Source organism: Anolis carolinensis, unplaced genomic scaffold (genome assembly GCF_035594765.1).
Source record: "Anolis carolinensis isolate JA03-04 unplaced genomic scaffold, rAnoCar3.1.pri scaffold_8, whole genome shotgun sequence".
Lineage (NCBI taxonomy): Eukaryota > Metazoa > Chordata > Lepidosauria > Squamata > Dactyloidae > Anolis > Anolis carolinensis.
The window spans coordinates 16073027-16095464 of NW_026943819.1; the positions used below are offsets into that span (position 1 = coordinate 16073027).

At 40.5% G+C, this 22438-nt stretch overlaps 2 protein-coding genes across 5 annotated transcripts in view; one reads left to right on the plus strand and one right to left on the minus strand.

The window, feature by feature from the left end:
- The window catches only part of pknox2 (PBX/knotted 1 homeobox 2), a 345146-nt gene extending 331616 nt beyond the window's left edge, over positions 1–13530 (minus strand). The window contains exons 1-2 of one of the 2 annotated variants that reach the window (XM_062961013.1): positions 12643–13530; positions 10419–10488 (exon numbers count right to left, since the gene is read on the minus strand). The gene's annotated coding sequence lies outside the window, so the exon portion shown is untranslated. Of the gene's footprint in view, positions 1–2097; positions 2119–10418; positions 10489–12642 lie in introns of those variants that run through there. The other variant, XM_062961014.1, reaches the window with a different exon arrangement.
- Positions 13531–13803: 273 nt separating this feature from the next.
- tmem218 (transmembrane protein 218) lies at positions 13804–20642 on the plus strand. 3 transcript variants are annotated; one of them, XM_003226305.3, is made up of 4 exons: positions 13804–13949; positions 15710–15820; positions 17021–17123; positions 20384–20642. In XM_003226305.3, exons 2-4 carry the CDS (start codon positions 15711–15713, stop codon positions 20519–20521), a joined length of 351 nt encoding a protein of 116 aa, XP_003226353.2. In that variant the 5' UTR covers positions 13804–13949; position 15710; the 3' UTR covers positions 20522–20642. The 3 variants fall into 3 exon arrangements, with proteins under 3 accessions (XP_003226353.2, XP_008117303.2, XP_008117304.2); XM_008119096.2 differs by having other exon boundaries at positions 13814–13909; XM_008119097.2 differs by lacking the exon at positions 13804–13949 and adding an exon at positions 13956–14096.
- Positions 20643–22438: the final 1796 nt, after the last annotated feature.

Consider the following 22438-nt stretch of genomic DNA (forward strand, 5'->3'; position numbering starts at 1 on the left):
TGCTCCTCAACAAGTATGTGACCATATCCTCCGGCATTCCTTGGCTTCGGCAACAGGACTGGGCTGTACTCCCATCTGCTCCCTAGGCCTTCACATTTAGTAAAACTTATTTTTCCCCTTTTCTTTATCCAGATCCAGTTCATAAGCGTTATTATCAAACAGACTTACAAAATACTTTCCAATAAGTGGGCATTAGCTAATGCTGAAGTGTAACAGAATTACTATGGATTAACATATTACAGGCCTATTAAAATCTAATGAGTATGCCATGATTAATGTCATTATGAGGAATACTAAAGGAACTAATGATGATTACCCACTTTACAGCAAAGTATTTGAGTTTCATTATTAGTGACTGGATGGCTTCCCTTGGAACTCAGTTTGGATGCTGCCACCTGACAGCATTTGCCATGCGTTTGGGGCATGGAATTTGCTCCATAGTTTAGGAAATAGATCTCCCTTTATTGAATTTCATGGAACTGAGAGAGAGGGAGGGGAGAGAGCATTCACAACCCAGCTGAGTTGAAACTAACTGGCTTTGCCTGGAAAGAGCCTGGACAGAGCAATGTCTTTAAATGGATATAAAAATAAAGCCAAATGAAAGCTGTGATTAGTGAAAAGTATAGTACCTATCTTGTTATACAAACCCAGTTTATTTATAACAGGGAAAGGAACATGTGATCTTCCAGGTGTTGATGGACTGCACCTCCCACTATCCTTGACTACCACCTGTGTTAATTAGGGGTGATGGGCTAGGATTCAAGGCTATCAAATATTCAAGGTAATTATGTCAAATGCCACCTTCCTTAAACAAGAATCTCATTTGGTTTATCTGAAACTTGCATTGTTCATATTATGATGAACTAAAACATATTATAATACAAATATTTTGGTGGCTTGTTCATAACGAGGCAAATAAAATCTATTCACAGGAGCAAGCCATCAGAACAAATGCAATTAAGGCCAAGATCGAAAAATCAGCTGATGACCCAAAATGCGGACTGTGCAAGGAAACCAACGAAACCATTGATCATATCCTCAGCTGCTGTAAGAAAATCGCACAGACAGACTACAAACAGAGGCACAACTATGTGGCTCAAATGATCCACTGGAACTTATGCCTAAAGTACCACCTGCCAGCAGCAAAGAACTGGTGGGATCACAAACCTGCAAAGGTCGTGGAAAATGAGCACGCAAAGATACTGTGGGACTTCCGAATCCAGACTGACAAAGTTCTGGAACACAACACACCAGACATCACAGTTGTGGAAAAGAAAAAGCTTTGGATCATTGATGTCGCCATCCCAGGTGACAGTCGCATTGACGAAAAACAACAGGAAAAACTCAGCCGCTATCAGGACCTCAAGATTGAACTTCAAAGACTCTGGCAGAAACCAGTGCAGGTGGTGATAGGCACACTGGGTGCCGTGCCAAAAGATCTCAGCCGGCATTTGGAAACAATAGACATTGACAAAATCACGATCTGCCAACTGCAAAAGGCCACCCTGCTGGGATCTCCACGCATCATCCGAACATACATCACACAGTCCTAGACACTTGGGAAGTGTTCGACTTGTGATTTTGTGATACGAAATCCAGCATGTCTATCTTGTTTGCTGTGTCATAATAATAATAATAATAATAATAATAATAATAATAATAATAATAATAATAATAATAATAAATTTATACTTATATTCCACCCCATCTCCCCGAAGGGACTTGGGGCAGCTTACATGGGGATCAAGCCCTAAAAACACAATGATACATAGCATAAAATTACATCCCAAAATTAATACATAAAGTATATAAAACATTGAAAATCATAATTCAATAATACAACAATTGACCAGAATAGAATAGAGGTAAATGTGTAAGTAAATTTGTGTAGGCAATATTTTACTGAATTGTTTGCCTAGTAGAAATTCAACCCTTTAAACTTGATTAGGATATCTGTGTTTATGTTCTTGCTCCGCTTCAGTGATTCAGCACCCTACTATGTACCTTCGCCATAACATTTTCTACATACAAGCTTGCAGTTATCTTTTTTTTTTTTGCCTAACATGTTGCACGAGCAGAAATTTATGCAAATGTTACCTCATTGTTTCCCCCTCCGATTAGTAATGCGCATTTCCACCCTATTTCTTCTTTAGACCTTATGGCCAGAATTGCATTGGGTCTGCAGTTCCAAGATGAGTCATGATTCTTCAGTTTTGCTAACAAACCTCACATGATTGGCTGGAAGGATGAAATGAGATGGGGGATCATATGGCTACACTGAAAAGCAGTACAGGAATGTCAGGAAGGAAGGAAGGAAGGAAGGAAGGAAGGAAGGAAGGAAGGAAGGAAGGAAGGAAGGAAGGAAATAGCTTTTCACTTGGAGGACAATCTGGCTGGCCTCACAAGGGTTAATCATGTAGATCACAGTTGAGATGAGAGCCAACATCACACAGAGCACAACTCCTGAGCGACAGGGATCAGATGAGCAACACCAATTGCCTACAAGCTGAGCTGCAATCATCACAGTCACTGGGAGGGAAATAGCTTTCCTGTTGAAAAGCAAAGTATTTGGGGGAGGTTTCGTCTTGAATGGGCAATGAAGAGCCTTTCACTTTCGAAAGATTGGCCCCGGGTTGAGGTGGCAACTACCAGTACTGGGTTGCTGTGAGTTTTTCGGGCTGTATGGCCATATTCCAGAAGCATTCTCTCATGATGTTTCACCCACATCTATGGCAGGCATCCTTAGAGGTTGTGATATCTCTTGGAACCAATCTGACATGGTGGTTGTTAGAGTGGTCCAGTATTTCTGTGTTCTCCAATAATATGCTGCGTCCAGGTTGGTTCATCAAGTGCTCTGCTATGGTTGACTTCTCTGGTTGGATTAGTCTGCAGCGCCTTTCATGTTCCTTGATTCGTGTTTGGATGCTGCATTTGGTGGTCCCTATGTAGACCACATGGGGCCCCTGGTGGCACAGTGTGTTAAAGCACTGAGCTGCTGAACTTGCGGACCAAAAGGTCCCAGGTCCAAATCCCGGAAGTGGAATGAGCGCCCACTATTAGCCCCAGCTCCTGCCAACCTAGCAGTTAGAAAACATGCAAATGTGAGTAGATCATAGAATCATAGAATCATAGAATAGTAGAGTTGGAAGAGACCTCATGGGCCATCCAGTCCAACCCCCTGCCAAGAAGCAGGAAATCGCATTCAAAGCACCCCCGACAGATGGCCATCCAGCCTCTGTTTAAAAGCCTCCAAAGGAGCCTCCACCACAGTCTGGGGAGAGAGTTCCATTGCCGAACAGCTCTCACAGTCAGGATCAATAGGTACCACTCCGGCAGGAAGGTAACGGCGCTCCATGCAGTCATGCTGGCCACATGACCTTGGAGGTGTCTATGGACAATGCCGGCTCTTCGGCTTAGAAATGGAGATGAGCACCAACCCCCAGAGTTGGACACAAGTGGACTTAACATGAGGGAAAACCTTTACCTTTACCTTATGTAGACCACTCTAACAACCACCATGTCAGACTATACAGAGAAGCCATTGAAATCCACAAGCATGTGGACAATTTCATGAGAAAGTTTTCCCCTATTAGTTCTATTTTTTGAGATACACAATATATTCCATATACCAATCTTCATCTGCTCACCCATAGACAACCATGATAAACATCTATAAGAAACTGGAGCTGATGCAGTCTATCCAATGCAATTTTCTCAATCAGCACCCTAAATAACTCCAGAAACAGGCCTAAAAACCAAGACATCAAGAATTTTTTTGTTGGGTTGTGTAATGTAGACAACTGTTAATCAGTTCTCCGTCATCATGCCAATGGTCAAATATACCATCATGTTTACTGTTTTTGTAATGGAAACCACCAAGGCAAAGTGTTTCTCACCAGCTTCTTTGAGACACATGTTTGCATTATAATTAGCTGAAGGATTCGTTGTCCTTTTTCTGGGGAGAACAACAACAAAAAAGAAAGTTTAAATAATATAAGGGGTTATAATGGCTCCTGTGGGGATAACTATTTTACCACTCTTCATGCATCTTGTATTATCTTTCTTGTGCTGATGGCGGAAATCAATTTTAATAGAACTGACAGGAAATGAGGATGTAAAACGTCAAATAGAACAAAATCCTGCAGGTTCAGAAATAATAAACGGAGGTAAGAAGTAATTTTAAAGGTGTTTTTTTTAAAAAACAAAAAAAACTGATAGTTTTCTAGAACTATAGCCTCGTCTGGCAAAAGTCTCTCAAATGATGTAGCAAGAGTATGAGATAGACCGGTACTTAAAACACTGCAACGTTTTAAAAATGGATCATGTTAAAGGGTATAAATGTAAACTAGAGGCATCTTTATATTCCATAGGTATTAATTCTCTGCAAGAGGAAGGAATATAGCAAGTATCACTTGACCTATTTCTCTGCTTCTGAGTAATAATATACAGTAGCTCAGGGGAATTCTGCAGCAGGATTCAGGTTGTCCCTTGAGTTATGGCAGTCCAGACAATTGAGGATGGTTTCTACACAGAACTGGCTGCAGGTTTCTTGACAGTAATCTCTCTCTCTCTCTCTCTCTCTCTCTCTCTCTCTCTCTCTCTCTCTCTCTTTCTCTCCCTTAAGCTGGAGGCATTGTCCTCCTTCTGTTGAGTAATTTCAGCCATGGGTTCAAAAGCCCAGCATGTCTATCTAATGAAGAAGGCCAAATCAGACACATAAGAGTAGAAGGCAAAAAACAGAGGTTTATTCTCAATGGCTAAAGAGGATGTCAGCAGAGAATGTGCTCCAAAGTACTGACATACAATTATGACAATTATGAATTCAGAGCATTTTTATTTAATTTGACAACCATTCAAGAAACCCACTCCTGATTGGTTGAAAACAGTCCGGCTAGGATCTATGTCCTGATAGATTCAGTATTCTGTCAGATGTTTTTACTGGTTGGCTCTCAATGGTGGTGGGAAATCCAATAAACTGTTATTGGAGCATTTGAAATGTCAGTCTGTTTAATGGTCTACTTTTGAGAGGGGTGCGATTTGAACAAAATGTGGTGCAATACTAAGTAATGGGTTCATGATGAGTTTAATAGTCTGGCTCCAGTGGATGCAATACAGTTATAGTAGAGTCTCACTTATCCAACATAAACGGGCTGGCAGAATGCTGGATAAGTAATATGTTGGATAATAAGGAGAGATTAAGAAAAAGTCTATTAAACATCAAAATAGGTTATGATTTTACAAATTAAGCACCAAAACATCATGTTATACAAGAAATTTGACAGAAAAAGTAGTTCATCACACATTAATGCTATGTAGTAATTACTATATTTACGAATTTAGCACCAAAATATCACGATAGATTGAAAACATTGACTAAAAAAAATGTGTTGGATAATCCAGAACGTTGGATAAGTGAGACTCTACTGTATATAATACTATATTGTACTATACCATTATACTGCAATAAGGTAGGTTTTCCCCTGACGTTAAGTCCAGTCGTGACCAACTCTGGGGGTTGGTGCTCATCTCCATTTCTAAGCTGGAGAGCCAGCGTTGTAAATAGACCCCTCCAAGGTCATGTGGCCGGCATGACTACATGGAGCACCGTTACCTTCCTGCTGGAGCGGTACCTATTGATCTACTCACATTTGCATGTTTTCGAACTGCTAGGTTTGAAAACGTGCAAATTATTATTAGTAATATTAAATGTAATATATAATATACAATTATTATAGTACATTATTATTAGTATGAGACATAGGTGCCACATCTTTACCACAGATAGCTCCAATCTTATCAAAGGGAGCAGGAAATGGACCCGAAGAAGTCTGGTGTACATTCATTGAATAATCCCCACCTCCCGTATCATTGTCAGGGGATTATGGAAATTAAAGGAAGGGGATTTGGGGGCGACCAAGCAACGTTCCAAAGGCAATTCATAACAAAGGTTTTAGGTGAGGCACAGGCATACGCTCACTTGGTCTGGAAGATCAGTAACTTCTATTTCATACTTTGATACATTTCATTATATATTCCATAATTTGAGGGTTTAGTTTCTTGATTATCACTTCTGTGTCTTGTGATTCACAAAGGGCAATGGAAGGAGGGAAAGGGGACATGCCCATCTTACTTCCAGAGTCACAAGACTTAGAAGGAGGAACACAAAGCCCCCCCCCCCCCCCGCCCCACCTGTCTGCTGCATCAGGGAGGTCTCCTTGTCACTGCTGTAGCAGTTGCACCCTGAGTTAGTAAAGAGTCTCCAGGTGCCTCACAATAACATGACACAACACAACAGAATTTTAAAAATCAAGGCAAATATATATATATATATATACACACACACATACATACACAAAGTTAAAAAAACCCTAAATGTTTATGTCATGGATGCAAAAGTTAAAAGAGTTTAAATTACATTTTTAAAATCCCTGCAAAATGCTAAAGAGGTCTTGGTTACACTCAAAGCTCCGCTTAATTTAGAAATAGCAAATGCTATATTTTTTAACCACAACTCTGAATTCCAGTCTAAGGTATTTGGGGAATTGTTGTCCAAAATGACTTTTCCCCAGTTCTGGCTCATTGATAAGCATCACCAAAATGCCAACCTGAAATTACACTCCCCTGGCATAATTTTCCCCACAAGGCTGGGTTTTTTTTTTTAATAGTGTCAGAAGCGACTTGAAAACACACTGCAAGTCACTTCTAGTGTGAGAGAATTGGCCGTCTATAGGGACATTGCCCAGGGGATGCCCGGATGTGTTACCACCATGCTGGGAGGCTTTTTTCATGTCCCCGCAAGCTAGAGCTGACAGACAGGAGCTCACCCCATCTCACAGATTCAAACTGGCAACCTTCAGGTCAGCAACCCAACCTTCAGGTCAGCAGTTCAGCTGGTACAAGGATTTCACCCATTGTGCCACTGCAAGGATGAAATGAAAATCCCTGTATACCTTTCCTGAGCTTCTTAGATGAAAGAGAAGGAGAAACAGTGATGCAAAACAAAACAAAAAAACCCACAGAAAATTGGTGGTTTTGGTGTGTCTTGAGACAACTCATGGAAGATGAGAAAAACTGTAGAAGACAATGTGGGGGAAATAGTCATGTTAAAATAAGTGCTTCATTTTGAGGAAGAGAAATCCTGCTTTTTCTCTCTACCTTTTCTCCAATTCAGAGACAGATGCCACCTAAGAGAAATGCCTTCTTTACCTCTTACCTTTCCAAGAAGCCCATGCCATCTAGCGGTTACCTTATGGTAACAAAGACTGTGCCTGCCTTTTACAAGAGAATAATTTAACGCTACTTCCCACTTAACCACGCTATCTACAGGCCGTGAAATTAGTTCCAGCAAGCAGCTAATAAAAATATTTATCAATTCGCTAGTCCTTAAACCGGCAGCATAATATTTCTTTATTTGCATCAGTGCTTGTTTCTTCTCGTTCTAATATTTGATTTTCAAGCTGGAATGAATAGGCTAAAACTGTAAAACTCCCAGGTTTAAAAAAAACGGGGCTGGTGGGAGAGAAGAAAAGCCATTCCCATAGATATTATACACTTCTTTCCCACACTTTAAAAGTAAGAAATTGGGAAGGGGGTGGATATGTGTTCTCCTAACATTATTCCAGCTCAGTTCCTATAAACCCAAGCCAGCAGTGCAAAGATTAGCAAGGACAGAAGTCTGTTTTTATAACCTTTCCATGTTTAAATCATGTTTTATTAAGTTTTATTAAGTTTGCCCCTGGTGGTGGCGCAGTGTGTTAAAGCGCCGAGCTGCTGAACTTGCAGACCAAAAGGTCCCAGGTTCAAATCCCGGGAGTGGAATGAGCGCCCGCTGTTAGCCCCAGCTCCTGCCAACCTAGCAGTTCGAAAACATGCAAATGTGAGTAGATCAATAGGTACCACTCCAGCAGGAAGGGAAGGGTGCTCCATGCAGTCATGCCGGCCACATGACCTTGGAGGTGTCTACGGACAACACCGGCTCTTCGGCTTAGAAATGGAGATGAGCACCAACCCCCAGAGTCGGTCACGACTAGACTTTAACGTCAGGGGAAAACCTTTACCTTTACTATTTTATCTTTATATGTTTAAATTTTATAATTGTGCATGTCTTTTCTTCATTTGATGTTTTTTATATTGTTATTGTTTTTATTTGGGCTAGACCCCATGTAAGCTGCCCCGAGTCCCTTTGGGGAGATGGAGGCGGGGTATAAAAATAAAGTTGTTGTTGTTGTTGTTGTTGTTGTTGTTGCTGTCCTGGATTGTTTATCCCAATTGTTTTTGGTTTTGACACAATAAATAAATAAATAACCACATACTGTGTAGGACCTTGCATTTCCATTCTAAAGACAGAACTAAAAGGGATCTCCAACTAAATTAACAGGGAATCTTTGTTTCTGTTATAGTCCAGCATGGGATGTATGACCTGCCTATGATACACCTCTTACGTTTTTCCACTGTTGAGGACATGGAGCTTCCCCTCCTTAACCTTGCTAAAGAAAACACATGAAGTTCCCTCCTCTACAATAAATGGTTAATGCATTGTCACTCTTCAAAATCTGCTGATAGCTTGCAAGAACAAAGAAATCAAGCGTTGGAGGAACAGCAGAGAACTTTTGCTTGACTTTGAACTATCACAATGAATCCCTCCACCCTCCATCCCGCCCTGGTATTAAAATTGCTTTCATTAAACACAATGAGAGCTGGGAGAAGGTTTGCCGGTTTGATTTCCGGCCCTCCTGCCTCATTTTTTTGTCAGCCCTACATTATGAAGGAGTGGGGGGAAAGCCTCCCTTTTCTGACTATAGAAAACGATTTATTAAACGAAAAAAGTTGCAAGAATGGAGCTTTCCAGCATCACACAATGGCATCTCTTTCTCTCCCGTCTTCCTGTTGGGCATCAAAAGCAGTTCCCCTGAATGCAAGCAGCTTAGATGATAACAATGCAATTTGCTATTTTTGTCCAACTCACTTTCTTTTTATACAATTCCTGTTAATTAAAGCATCCATCGCAGGGTATTAAACCAGCTCTTAGATCACCTTGCCCTGATTATGATTGCATGTTTGCATGCCTCCCAGTGTGGGAACGGGAACAAAATGGAAACATGTGTGTATTCACTCTTCTCCATCTGAGGGCTTCCTCAAACATCTACTAAATAATTCCTCCAAGAGTTGGCCTTCCATTTATAAGAAAAGAAAATACATATATAAATCTGTGTTGGGCCAGCATAGGAAAACGGCATCATGCTTTCCTTTCCTACATACTCTTCCTCCTAGCATTGTGTCATAGTAAGGCTATGCTGTATCTTTACTATACCCATAATTTTGGCAGGCTTTCCAAATAGCAGTGAAAGACATGCAGGGTTGACAACCAAGAAGCATCTATTTAGGACTTTATCACTCCAATCCACTATGCCGCAATAGTCATCTTAGTGTAGATAATAGATATATGCCAAGATGAATATATTCAATATAGCTCTTCTCTTCAGTAGTGCAATTGCATTGTTTTACCAATCCATGGCCCTGTAGTAAGTCTTCTCCCATAAACCCATCTTCTGTACTCTACCCAGGGTACCTAGCAGTTAATTTATTTTTTAGTATTGTTAATATTTTTATGAAAATGAAAAAGATAGATAGATAGATAGATAGATAGATAGATAGATAGATAGATAGATAGATAGATATAAAGTAAATGCAAAGTAAGCACTTTAGGAGAAGAGAAAAGCTGACAATTCTGTCCACTATCATGTTACTGCTGGCATGCTGGCACAAAAGTGGAAGGGATGCATTATACTATGGCGAATAGTGGGAACATAGCAGGATGAGGAGTTATTGATAGGAGAATCACTGGAGGGAAGCAAACCACTGGTAGGATGCACACAGTGTAATAGGTGAGGATCCAGTTACAAAGTTGGTTTGCCTGCTTCGTGTGATAAAGTCCTTAGAAGTTTGCTTTCTACCTAAATACAAAATGAAAGTACAGTAGAGTCTCACTTATCCAAGACTTGCTTATCCAAGGTTCTAGATTATCCAATGCATTTTGTAGTCAATGTTTTCAATATATCGTGACATTTTGGTGCTAAATTTCTAAACACAGTAATTACAACATAACATTACTGTATATTGAACTACTTTTTCTGTCAAATTTGTTGTATAACATGATGTTTTGGTGCTTAATTCGTAAAACCATAACCTAATTTGATGTTTAATAGGTTTTTCCTTAATCCCTCCTTATTATCCAAGGTATTCGCTTATCCAAGGTTCTGCCAGCCCATTTAGCTTTGATAAGTGAGACTCTACTGTATTGTATTTCACTGACTGTAAGGCACATGCTTTCCTGTTTCAATAGCTCCAAAGATGGGATGAGTTTACAATTGACAGCACCTTAGATTTGCAAGTTTTGGGGAGTTTTTTAATTGTCTTACCTGTGGGAGAGGAAGAAAAGAAGGAACTTTCAAGATTAGACTGCAACATCAAAGCCCCTTGCCTTCTTCCCTGGATGTAGGAGGGGGAAACGCAGTGAGTAAAAGAGCCAATTAAGGTAAATGTATATGCATTTTCAACAGCTATTGACAAAGACAGATTTTTATGTGTCAGGCTGAGTCTACCCTGCCATATAATCTAGTTTATAAATCCAGATTTTATTTGAACTGAATTATAGGAGTATACACTGCCATATATGTCAGAGTATTAGCAGCGCAGCAGTAGTTGGATGGAATCAGTGCAGCGCAGAACGAAGTGACATCAGAGACAATGGTAAAACTATATACAAAGTTTTACTATAAGCAGTAATAATCAAGACAAACAGACTTGCAGACGAACACAGGACTGACTCTCACTCTAGGCAGACAGAACTCAACTCAACTCAGAACTGAACTGAACTGATGCAATCAATAATGCACAAAACACTTGTGTCTGGACACTCCCTGGTTCCAGCCACACATAAGGTCATCACAGCTTCTTAGTAATTAACTCTTTCCAGACTATAGTACACTCTGGATGATGCAATCAGTATGCAATACAGGCAAGACACAAATTGCATTTAAACACTATCAATACACAAATCCCACATTAACAATATAATCAAGTTCAAATATGGATTCAGAAAGTGGATTATATAGCAGTGTAGATGGAGCATCAGTTGCTTTCAGATGTGATAGGGTTTCATGTTCCATCCACTCGAACCAACATATCCACTGATGAAGAATGACAGGAAATGTAACTGAACAATATTTTGATGCTTAAGATAGGCAACAATGTGGGATCCCTAGGCCAATATTTTCATTCATTTAAGGATCTTTTAAAAGAAACGTGGAGGATTGTGGGCTTTGAGAGAGCACCAGAGGGCACAAAAGTGTGGTCCAGGGGCTTCATGTATCCCATAGGGCTCACCCTGCATATTTTAGAGATTTTTTTTGATTTAGTTTAAAAATACACTGCTTGGAAAAGGGAGTGGATATATTGAGCCCTTTTAATAGGTGTAAATTGAGTGCTATTTCTCCAGGAATGAGGGGATGAGAAAACTCCAGAAAATATGACCTGTCAACAGGAAATCCACAAATCTTTCATTTTTGAACAGGCCTTGAAACATAAAGAATAGTGAGCAGGACTATTATGTCAGATAGGGCAATTCGCTGCTTATGTAAACTTGAGGGGGAAAAGGTCAAAATGATCTTTCATTGACACAAAGAAAAGCCTTATTCTGGAAGCTGTCGAAATATTAGCATTTAGCAGGAACGAGATACCTTAGGGCATTTCTTATGAATTTCTGCCAGATCCACCTAGTAGAGGCTATAAATTGTTCCCAGCTAATGGGCGTTTGGCAGCTTTAGATTAAAATGAATTTCATAGGCCTGGAAGAGGGCTGTTTCCGCTGCCCTGTGCGGAAGGGAGACCCAGGGCATTGTCTGAAGGCTCTGGGCACAGCAACTTGGGTTGGGTTTGCATTTGGAAGGCAGGTGATGCAGAAATAATATTGCCTTGGGTTCTGTGAAGGAAAAGATTAGATGTCAAGGCAAGTAATAAAATGCTATGTATAGTTCAATAGCTGTTGCTGTTCAGATTACTATGTTTTATTATGTATCAAGGAAAGAGCCTCTTGAGCTCACATTACAACAAGGAAAGAAACACAAGGCTGAATGCTTCCGGAATCAGATTTCAATAAAGAAGGAATGGAAAGATGTAGCCTTCTTGATCTATTCTTTCTTTCTTTCTTTCTTTTTCTCCTTTCCCCTTGCTTTTCTCCCATATAGGATTCAAAGCACTTCACACTGTGTATTAAAACAATACAGATGCTGATGGAATTTGGAGACAAATAGCATCAGTACTGCAGGGATTGGCACCATACGGTGCGTGCAGGAGCTTCTTGGAACCCAGGCTGGATTAACTGCATAGAACTGGATTATATGGCAGTGTAGACTCTTATAAAACAGTTTGATGCAGTTCATCTGCATTCTGAAACTGCATTATATGGCAGTGTAGATCCAGCCCTATTTAAAAGTGAACTACACTGCCATATAATAGTTTCAGAATGCAGTTTAACTGCATTGAACTGCAGCCAAATCAAACAGCTTGGTGCATAATTTATTTTATTTATCGTGTCAGAAGCAAACTGAGGGTACAAAACAAAGTTTAAAAACATGTTTCTACCTTTCGCCCTCCATTTTTGCCTCTTTGAATTCCGCAGCACTGCTGGTCACAGCTGACCTCCAGTTAGAGCGCTCAAGGGCCAGGGTTCCCCAGTTCTCAGTGTCTATGCCACAGTTTTTAGGGTTAGCTTTAAGCCCATCTTTAAATCTCGTTTCCTGCCCACCAACATTCCGTTTTCCATTCTTGAGTTAGGAGCATAGTAACTGCTTTGGGAGACGGTGATCAGGCATTCGGACAACGTGGCCAGTCCAGTGGAGTTGATGGCGAAGAAGCATTGCTTCAGTGCTGGTGGTCTTTGCTTCTTCCAGCACGCTGACATTTGTTCGCTTGTCTTCCCAAGAGATTTGTAGGATTTTTTGGAGGCAACACTGGTGGAATCATTCCGGGAGTTGGGTGTGACGTCTGTAGGCAGTTCACATTTTGCAGTCATATAACAGAGTTGGGAGGACCATAGCTTTTATAAACAAGCACCTTTATGTCCCTATGGGTGTCCTGATCCTTAAACACTCTCTGCTTCATTCAGAAAAACGCTGCACTCACAGAGCTCAGGCGGTGTTGTATTTCAGTGTCAATGTTGACTTCTGTGGCGAGGTGGCTGCCAAGGGAGCAGAAATGGCCAACATTTTCTAATGTTACACCACTGAGCTGTTTTTCTGGATTTGCTGACGACTCCTGAAAAAGCACTTTGGTTTTCTCGATGTTCAATGAGAGGCCAAGCTTCTCCTATGCTTCTGCAATGAGTGGCTTGTAGGTCTTCTTCTGAATGCGTACGGACTACATTATCATCAGGATATTGGAGTTCTATAAGAGATGTTGTTGTGACCTTGGTTTTGGCCTTCAATCTGCTGAGGTAAAATAGCTTGCCAACAACCAATCCTCCACCTAGCCAGACCTGCATACGTTTACATGTGATCAATGGGTGTTTGGCTCTGACTGTCGCTTCCTCTGATTAGAGAGAGAGAGAGAGAGAGAGGTCCCGCCCACCTACCTCAGCGCGCGGCCGGGCCCAGGGGATTGGTGGAGGGCCGCCTCCGAACGAACCAATCACCGGGTCCCATTCCTGAAAGACTTTCTTGTTGACCATGGCAACCGCCAATACGACGTAGGGAAAGAAATGAAAGGAAAACGCTTATTGGGTTTATCGGAGTACTATAAATAAAAGCCTTTCTGCGATTGGATAAAAGGCCACGGGGATGGAAGGGGGCTCTGTTTGCAGTTTTTGGCGAGAGGGAAGTGGGCGTTTAGGTTGCTTCGGGCCCGGCTGCGGGTAGGGAGTTGCTCTCTTTCCCATCTTCTTTCTCCCACAGGTACTTCCCTTGCTTTGCCATTCGCCTCCGCGTTATATCGGAAGTCTGAAGAGCGCTTTCGCTTTGCAAAGCGGTTCAGTTTGACATAACACTGAGGTAGCCTGCGACGCCTCCGCGCATGCGCAGACACCACCACAGGCCTGTGAGGTAGGCCCCCCGCCCCTGCAGTGTTTGTGCAGAGGAGTTGTAGTTTGACAAGGTCCTTGGCCTTCTGTGTCAAAGAATTCTGAAGCCTCACCAACCCACACATCCCTGGGTTCCATAGCAATGGCACTTAAAGTGGTATCAAACCGGATTCATTCTCCAGTGTAGAGCCAGCCCTAGGCTGCTAGGCTGCTTAGAAAAGTATGCAGACCTTCACAGAGGTGGGGGAAAGTGGCAAGCCTTCTGTTGGGGAGATGACATCTTTCCTGTTTTACAAATAGGGGGTATAATAACATCGTGATGAAGACTCCTGGGATCCTGGGGGGATTTCAGCTCTGATGTGATCATTTCTCATCTTGCTCATTGCAAAGCACATCATGGATGTGTGAGGAAGCTTCAGAGCTTTGCAGAATGACATGGCTGGGGAACCTTGGGCACTTTGGAGAGAAGAAGGGAATGGCAATCTCCATAATGGCCAAAGAAGGACTTCTGCATTCCCCTTCTAGTGCTTCTTTGGCTTCTTTCCTACATCCTTCCCTTTCTGCATCTTCTTCTGCTTTGCTTTCTGCATCCTTCTCTTTCTGCATCTTCTGCATCTTCTCGTTCTACATCCTCCTCCTCCATCTCCTGCAATCTTCTTCTGCAGCGTTCTATCTCTTTCTACACCCTTCTCTATCTGAATCCTTCATCTCTTTCTGCATCCTTCTCCTGCATCCTTCTCTATCTCTTTCTGAATCCCTCTTCATCCATCTCGTTCTGCATCTTTCTCCAAACCTTTCTTCTGCATCCTTCTTTTTAAGCTTCCTTCTTTTTCTGCATCCATTTCTTTCTGTATATTTCTCCTTCTACATCCTTCTCCTCTGCATACTTCTGTTTCTGTTTCCTTCTTCATCTCCTTCTCCATCCTTTTTATGTATCCTTCTCCTTCTGCATCCTTGTTTATATGTGTCCTTCTCAATCTCTTTCTGCATCTTTCTATCTCTTTCTGAATCCTTTTTCATCCTTCATGTTCTGCATCCTTCCTCTTAAGCTTCCTTTTCTTTCTGTGTCTTTCTCTTTCTGTATATTTCTCCTTCTGCATTCTTCTGTTTCTGCATCCTTCTCCATCTCCTTCTGCATCCTTCTCTTTCTGTATCCTTCTTCTACATCCTTATCTTTCTGCATCCTGCTTCTTCTTCTCTTTCAGCATCCTTTTCCTTCTGCATCATTCTCTTTTTTCATCCTTCTGCATCCTTCATTTTTCTTCTGTTGCATCCTTCTCCATCTTTTTCTGCATTCTTCTCCTCCTGCATCCTTTTCCTCTTCCTTCTACTGGCAATGTATTTGTGTAGATGTCGCTGTTGGAATTCCTGCAGTGAAGTGGCCACAAATTGTTTTAGCATAGTTTGTGTTGTGGCCTATATATAAGTACAGTAGCAATGAAAACACACCATCTTCCAGTACCAGCCCTTCCCAGACTACTGTATATCCTTTAAAAATACTGCCCCTTTCCCTGAATGGTAGGTCCTAGTAAAAATTATTTTCAATGATAAGCAATCAAAACTTCACAGACATCAAAGCTCTAGTCTTGATTGGGAGAGGTTTTTGGGGGTTGAATGATCTCTCTTGCCTTCCAGGATGTCTGGCACAGTGCTTGGCGTTGGGCCAGGAGTATTCATTTTAGCACTGCTTTGGGTACTGACCTTGCTGCTTTGCGTGGTGTTATCCAGAGCTTCTGGACTCACTAGGTAAGGTGATTTCTCCTGCTGAGAAAGTAATTGGAGGGGAAACTGCTAACCATGTGAATCTCAGGCACACATTAAGAGGAAACCTCTTGCTGCTAAGAGCAACCCAAGAAAGGAACCAATTGCCTGGAGGGAGGCTGGGCTCTCTCCCACTGCAGATCATAATGTAGAGACTGGATAGTCATCTATTGGGTCTGATCTAGTTCTGAATGTTTGCACTGCTCAGGAATTGGAATTAGACAGCCTACAAGACCTTCTCCATCCAACTATGATTCTATCCTTTATAGATTTAGGGGTGGCTGGGTTTTATCATTAATCCACTACATTAATTTCTTTTCCTTCAGTGGCATTACTTACAAGAGAGTCTTAACCTGAGTTTTTGTGGCAAGCAAAAACAGACTGAAATCATTCCTATCTTTGTTGAATATATATTTACAGCAGGCATTTTATTGTAGAGCACCTATTTTTAGAAGTTAAGATGTCATTAATGCATTTTGTTAAATGGAAGCGGCATTGCTTAATCAATGAGTTGGATTAATCAATTCTAGCGGTTTTTATTAGTAAAAATTTTATTTGTGGAAATGATGCTCCAATTACACAGAATTTTTTTTTACAAAAAGTGCAGTCAGCCCTCCCCATTGTGCTTTTCACTTGTGTGGATTTGATTAACATATTCTTTCTAGAAATCTCATTGTCCTCCTGCACAACTGTATGGCTGACTTCCACCAGCAGAAGTTGACCATAAAGTTATGCTGGAGGACCTAGAGATTCCTAGAGATATGTTCTCTCAGGTAAAAAAAGTTTTTTAAATGAAATCATAGGGTTTTTTTTCCTCCCAAGAGGGACGGGAACAGTTGTAAAATTGCCTCTAAGTCCCATCCTAGAAAGTGGCCCAGAGAGGGAATATTATGGTCGATGGTATCCAAAGCCACAGAATGTTCCTGAAAAACCAGTTAAGGACACATTCTTCACTCAGCTCAAAGTGTTGGTGTTCTACCAAAGTGATAAAAAATGGCTCTGTTGTGTAACTAGGCCTGAAGCCATCTTGAGATAATCCATTTTATCTAGGAACACCTGGATATGTTCACTTTCTAGATCATGAAACCTTATGATTTTATTCATGTTATAATCAAAAGTTATTTGAAGAAAGTGTGACTTCAGTAATTTATGATTATTGTATTTTTCTCCGTCACCCCCTTCCAGGTTTTCTGTCATTTTGGTTTTCTTTGCTGCTGTCATAATTACATTGGCTCTGTTGCTTTTTCCTCGTGCCAGTGAGCTGCCAACCCCAAGTACAGAAATTAAGGTAAAGATGTTCTAAGTCCCTGGCTCTCTCCGTTCATAGTTTCTTTTACTAAGCATTTTTAATCTAGGTTGCATTGTAAATTGACAACGCTATGTTGCTCAAGTGATCAGAGTTTACCCAGAAGAGTGTTGCATAAAATACATCACTATAAGTGGTCAACTAATTGCCCATTTCCCAGATGAAGACAAGTGCTTACCAGAGTTGCACAAAGGGTGGAGGTTGGAGAAAGAGATGAGGAGTTAGTTATTCTGCCTCCAAAAGTTGATAGAAGCCTAAGTCTGAATCCATACTTTTAAAATAATTCAGCTTTACCTCAGAGTACCAGTCCTGTGTGAACACACAGTTCTCCGGTTTTGAAATGAAATAACGACAACCCACCTCTCACTGCAGCTCAAGGAGGGGTACAATATAATTAAAACAAGAGACACAATTCTATGAAAATATATAACAAGATACACAGAGTTAAAATACATCTGTGCCAGGCACATGGAAAAAGCCAGTTTAAAAATGTAAAGAGTTTGAACTGGAAAGAGCCTTGAAAGGAATGTTGAATTTTCCCACTGAAGTCACTACTATATTAAGTACCATAAAGCAGCCCTCTGAGGGGAAATGCTTTTACACTGAGGTTTGTTTGCAGAGTGAATTTGCTTCCCCACAGGGTCATTCATTAGGGAAATAACTTTTCCATGAGAAGATACACAAACGTGTATATTTCTTATAAGTAGACACATAAGCATCCAAGTCTGTAACTCTTATTTTGTTGCATAGTCATAGGAAACTTTGTATTCCTTTAAAAATATTTTTATTGACTACAGTATATTAAATAAACAAACACATACTTAATTGATATTATAGAAAACTTCTAACAAAACTACAAAGCACAGTGAGGCATAAATAAGCAATAAAGCAAATCAGAAAAAAATAGTCATATTGAATATGACCTAATCTCTCACATTGTCTTCCTCAGTCATCATCATCAAACAAGTTTGAGACTCTGATGTCCTACTCTGTGGAGGTTTTTTTTTAATTGCCCAAAATCCAGTAACATGAGGTTTAGTCAGTTTCTTGCTATGTGAATGTCTGGCAGTAAAGATGTGAATTTTAATTTCAATGATCACATCCTTGATCCCAGAAGCTGTTTTTCTTTCTCTCTTGGTGCTGACACTTGGCTGCTTATTAAAAGTGCTTCATTTTCTCCCACCCCATGCCCTTTCTCCAGGGGCAACCGTAATCCTTCCCCTTTCCCCCCAAAACACCCTTGCAGCTGCTGCCTCCAGCAGATTTCACTGATAATCACACGTTCCTCCTCAAGGCCTTTTCTCTGCTGCTAGATTTAACCTTCCAAAATGATCTGAATGTTCATTACCCACAGTATGGTTTCCTCACAAATATACTTCAGAGGAAATTCCTCTTCTTCCCAGAGATCCCCACTCCTAATTATTTAAACTCCCCATTCATTTCAAAACCTTCCCCCTTTTCCTCTCCTCAGTACTGGGGATGTTTTGAGCCTTCTAACATTAGGCCCCTTCCTGGACGTATTCCTCCATGCAAAGCCCTGCTGTCAGCACATTGAATAGCAAGGGAAGTTGTCTTGGCCACTTAAGACAGCTGTACCTTTCTTGGAAAGAACTGTCTTGTCTTTTAGTTTCTAGGACAAATAATGTGCCTTTACTGCAATAGATGTAGATTTCCTGTTGCATTTTGCTCACAACATTTATCTGGTAGTCATTAAAAATATTTTTGTCTTGCTTTCCAAGGCAAAGCTTGCTCGAGGTGGGTGATAGAGTAAGAATTGTAAGCAACGAATTAAAGCTCAAATAAAGCATTCAAAATAACCACATGTGTAAAAAAAAACCCTCAATGTTGTGCTATCTGAGACCTTCAGTAATCTAAAATCAGAACATTGACACCAGCAGTAATATGCTGTGGCAATACCCTATAGTTCAGGCATGGGCAGACTTTGGCCCTCCAGGTGTTTTGGACGTTAACTCCCACAATTCCTAACAGCCTATCAGCTGTTGGGAATTGTGGGAGTTGAAGTTCAAAACACCTGAGGGACAAAATTTGCCCATGCCTTCTATAGCTCATGTCCAGGTATCTCTGAAATCTGAACCCTAGCAATATCCCCCCTCCATTTCTTTCTATCCTGCATATGTATTCCTTTTGGATTTACGTTGATCAGTGTTGCAGAATCAGTTTCAGAAACTACATGGAAACAGAGAGAAAGAGACCTGTGCAACAAAAAGAGTTTATTGTGAGGATTTTGAGGACTAACCTCAGCAGCAATTCAGCACAATATGGTATCAATAATACATGCCCTGTGCTTTCAGCACCCAAAGCCTGCTAATTAGCTAATTAAAAAGTGAAGCGTGTCGAACGAGAAAACATGGCACCCACAGGAGAGTTGTTCTGTAGCAAAGGCAAGGTCAAGTTTGTGCTAATGCTGTTTCATGAAGCTTTAAGATGAGTGTCTTGAAGAGTCCCAGGAGCTGGGAAAATAGTTTTGGAATCCATGTCTTATTGATTGAATGGGAAGAGCAGATTGCATGTCTCACAACTATATTCTTTCTGTTGTTGCTATCATAGCTGTTCAGAGCCATAGGGATCCAGATTTTAACCTCACATCTTCCTATGTGTCCTGGCATGCATTCCTACATGTCTTTGGTGGATAGACTATCCACTGTAGTTCAGTGATATCTGTGTGGACAGAGCAGTTACAAGGCAGGATAGCCAACATTCATCCATCTGATGTCCCTAGCAGACCCAAGGCCTTTGTAAAAGTTAAGCAATAATAAACATGGCAGGAAACTTCCAAACAATTTTGAGATAGACTTTCTAAGAATGAAAAATACTGTTGTGAATGAGTAAAATGTATTGCATTTGGTGATACATCATCTTGGCAGAGCCTAAAATTTTGCTATATTGACCAGAACCTTGGCGACACAAGCAGATGTATTGTCAAATTATGTCTTTTAATTCTTGTTGTGAACATCTGTCAGGAGTGCTTTGATTGTGTGTTCCTGCATGGCAGGGGCTGGACTGGATGGCCCTTGAAGTCTCTTCCAACTCTATGATTCTAAGTGATCACTTTGGCAATGGCACCTGGGAAAGGTCCTCTGCCAGTGGCTTCAGCGGGTGGAGTGTGGGTGATACGGAAATAAGCGTCACTTCAGGTCTTTTGAAATTGTTTGCTTGTTAAGACTGACATTATGGAGTTATTCTACTGCATGAATAATCTGCAAACTATATCTTTTGTTCAGATTGTAGACACGTTCTTCCTTGGCCGTTTTGTCCTACTCGCCATCCTGATTTTGGTTTTCCTTGGATGTCTGTTCTTACTTTTGATCCACCACGTTTTGCAACCTGTCTATGCCAAACCCATGAGGGCCATTTCATGAGACGATAAACAGTCCCCCAAATCACTTTGCAAAGCTCTGGCCTTGAAAACAGACTCTTCTTTGTAACGAACGGGACAAGAGTACCTGTGGTTCAATAAAATTTGCTACTATTTATAAAATCTTTGTTATGTGATATCCTGATTTTTGCAGGATACAAAACATTGCAAAATCGGCTTAGTAAGAGATGGCAATATTGGTTCTAAGACTTTATTTCCACTTTGAATTCATCTTCATCTTCCTTGGAAAACAGTTTTCTACAAAGATACATTTGCTCAGGTAAAGTGTATTGATACCATGTTAGCTGTAACGGTAGGTAGTTATGGGTCCCCCTTTTGTTGTAGCAGTTTATTTAGTAAATTCAAAAGTTTTCAAAAGTATTAATTTGACTCTGGCCAGCCTCTGTTTTCCTGTTTGCTTTCTACAGAGAAACCTAGCATGTGCAGTTTTTATAGTACCTTCTGTATTTAATAGATTTAATTTAATGGATCCCAGAGGGCTTATTTATTGTCTCCTGCTCCTCTTGACACAGGTGAGAGATGCTAATGAGTCCCTCTGAGAAGTCACTTGTCTGGGTTTTTTTAAAGAGGACAAAATGGTAACAGAGATCATTTTTCTTAGTCACCAAAATATTGTTGTCCGCTTTTTAAAAGTGTCAAGGGAGTATTCACTCTGGAATGAATCCCACTTTGCCTTTCTTTCTTCTATGAGTCACTCCCATATCTGCATGCACACACTTGGAAGAATGTAATGTTTAAATGTGTGAGACACAACTCTAACCTGTGTTTATGTATGTACACACACATTCTTATGAAGACTAAAGTTCAAGGTTGGATTTTGGATTTGACAGACCTGTCATGAATCACATTACCATGCATTGCAAGCCTAGCCTTTTTTCTTTGGCCCTGTCATAATAGAGACAAGAACACAAAGTTAAATGATTGGAAATCACAGGACTGTGTACTATCTTTTTTCTGTGTTAAATAAGCGGGGAGCAGGACTTAAGATATTTGTAATTCATCCATTTTTGCCGGCATCCTGCACCTCTAATCCCTGCAAATTTGGAGGGCCGACTGTATACATGTGTTCCATCATATATGTATATACAATATGGCCCCTATACAGTTGAAGATTTCTTATCCAGAATTCCAAAATCCATAATATTCCAAATTCGTCCATAATATTGCAAAATCGTCCACAGCTAAGATAGTGGCATCTTTGCATTCTGATGGTTCACAAAATTATTTAAAATATTTCATAAAATTACCTCCAGACTATTAATATAACATGTATATTTCATATTTAGACCTAGGAGGGCCCATCTCCAAGACCTCTCATTATGTGAGCATATGCAGTGTAGATATTCCAAAATCCTAAACACTTCTGTGCCCAGCATTTCAGAAAAGGGATATGTGTCTGCATGGGATATGTTCTGAACTTACCGTGGAAACAGGAAACGGTGATTAATAGTGAGGTCTGTTGAAATGAACTACTTCTGCTGTATCCCATCAATGAATTTGCTCGGTCTTCCTTGTCTTATATCAGTAGTATGAGAACTTCCTTTATTTCTAAATTTCTACATTGTATACAGTTTATTATTGCTTTTGATTGTCACAAAAATAATAACTTATAAAAAATATGAAAATATGTATAATTTCCAATCTCTTTATTACTTCCTGATCACTTGTGTGCACAGCTTATTGTACTGAAATCAATGAACTGGGGTATGATTTAGCTGCCCCCAATTTTTTCATTCATCATCATAGGCATGTGGGCTAGAAACTTAATTTTAAAAAGAAAATGGAAGTCTGGTTTCCTCAAGGATCTGAATTCCAAATTCCATATTTGCATAGTCTAATGGCAAATACCATAATGCTAACAATGTCTCATTATTGGAAATGAGGGAACCGAGTAACTGGA

What these genes read in the sequence shown, in the direction of transcription:
- tmem218 (XM_008119096.2), top strand. Translation starts at nt 13,836, where the DNA reads ATGGAAGGGGGCTCTGTTTGCAGTTTTTGGCGAGAGGGAAGTGGGCGT. An exon ending in TGCTTCGGGCCCGGCTGCGG is followed by an intron (nt 13,910 to 15,709) that starts GTAGGGAGTTGC and finishes CTTGCCTTCCAG; the next exon opens with GATGTCTGGCACAGTGCTTG. An exon ending in AGAGCTTCTGGACTCACTAG is followed by an intron (nt 15,821 to 17,020) that starts GTAAGGTGATTT and finishes ACCCCCTTCCAG; the next exon opens with GTTTTCTGTCATTTTGGTTT.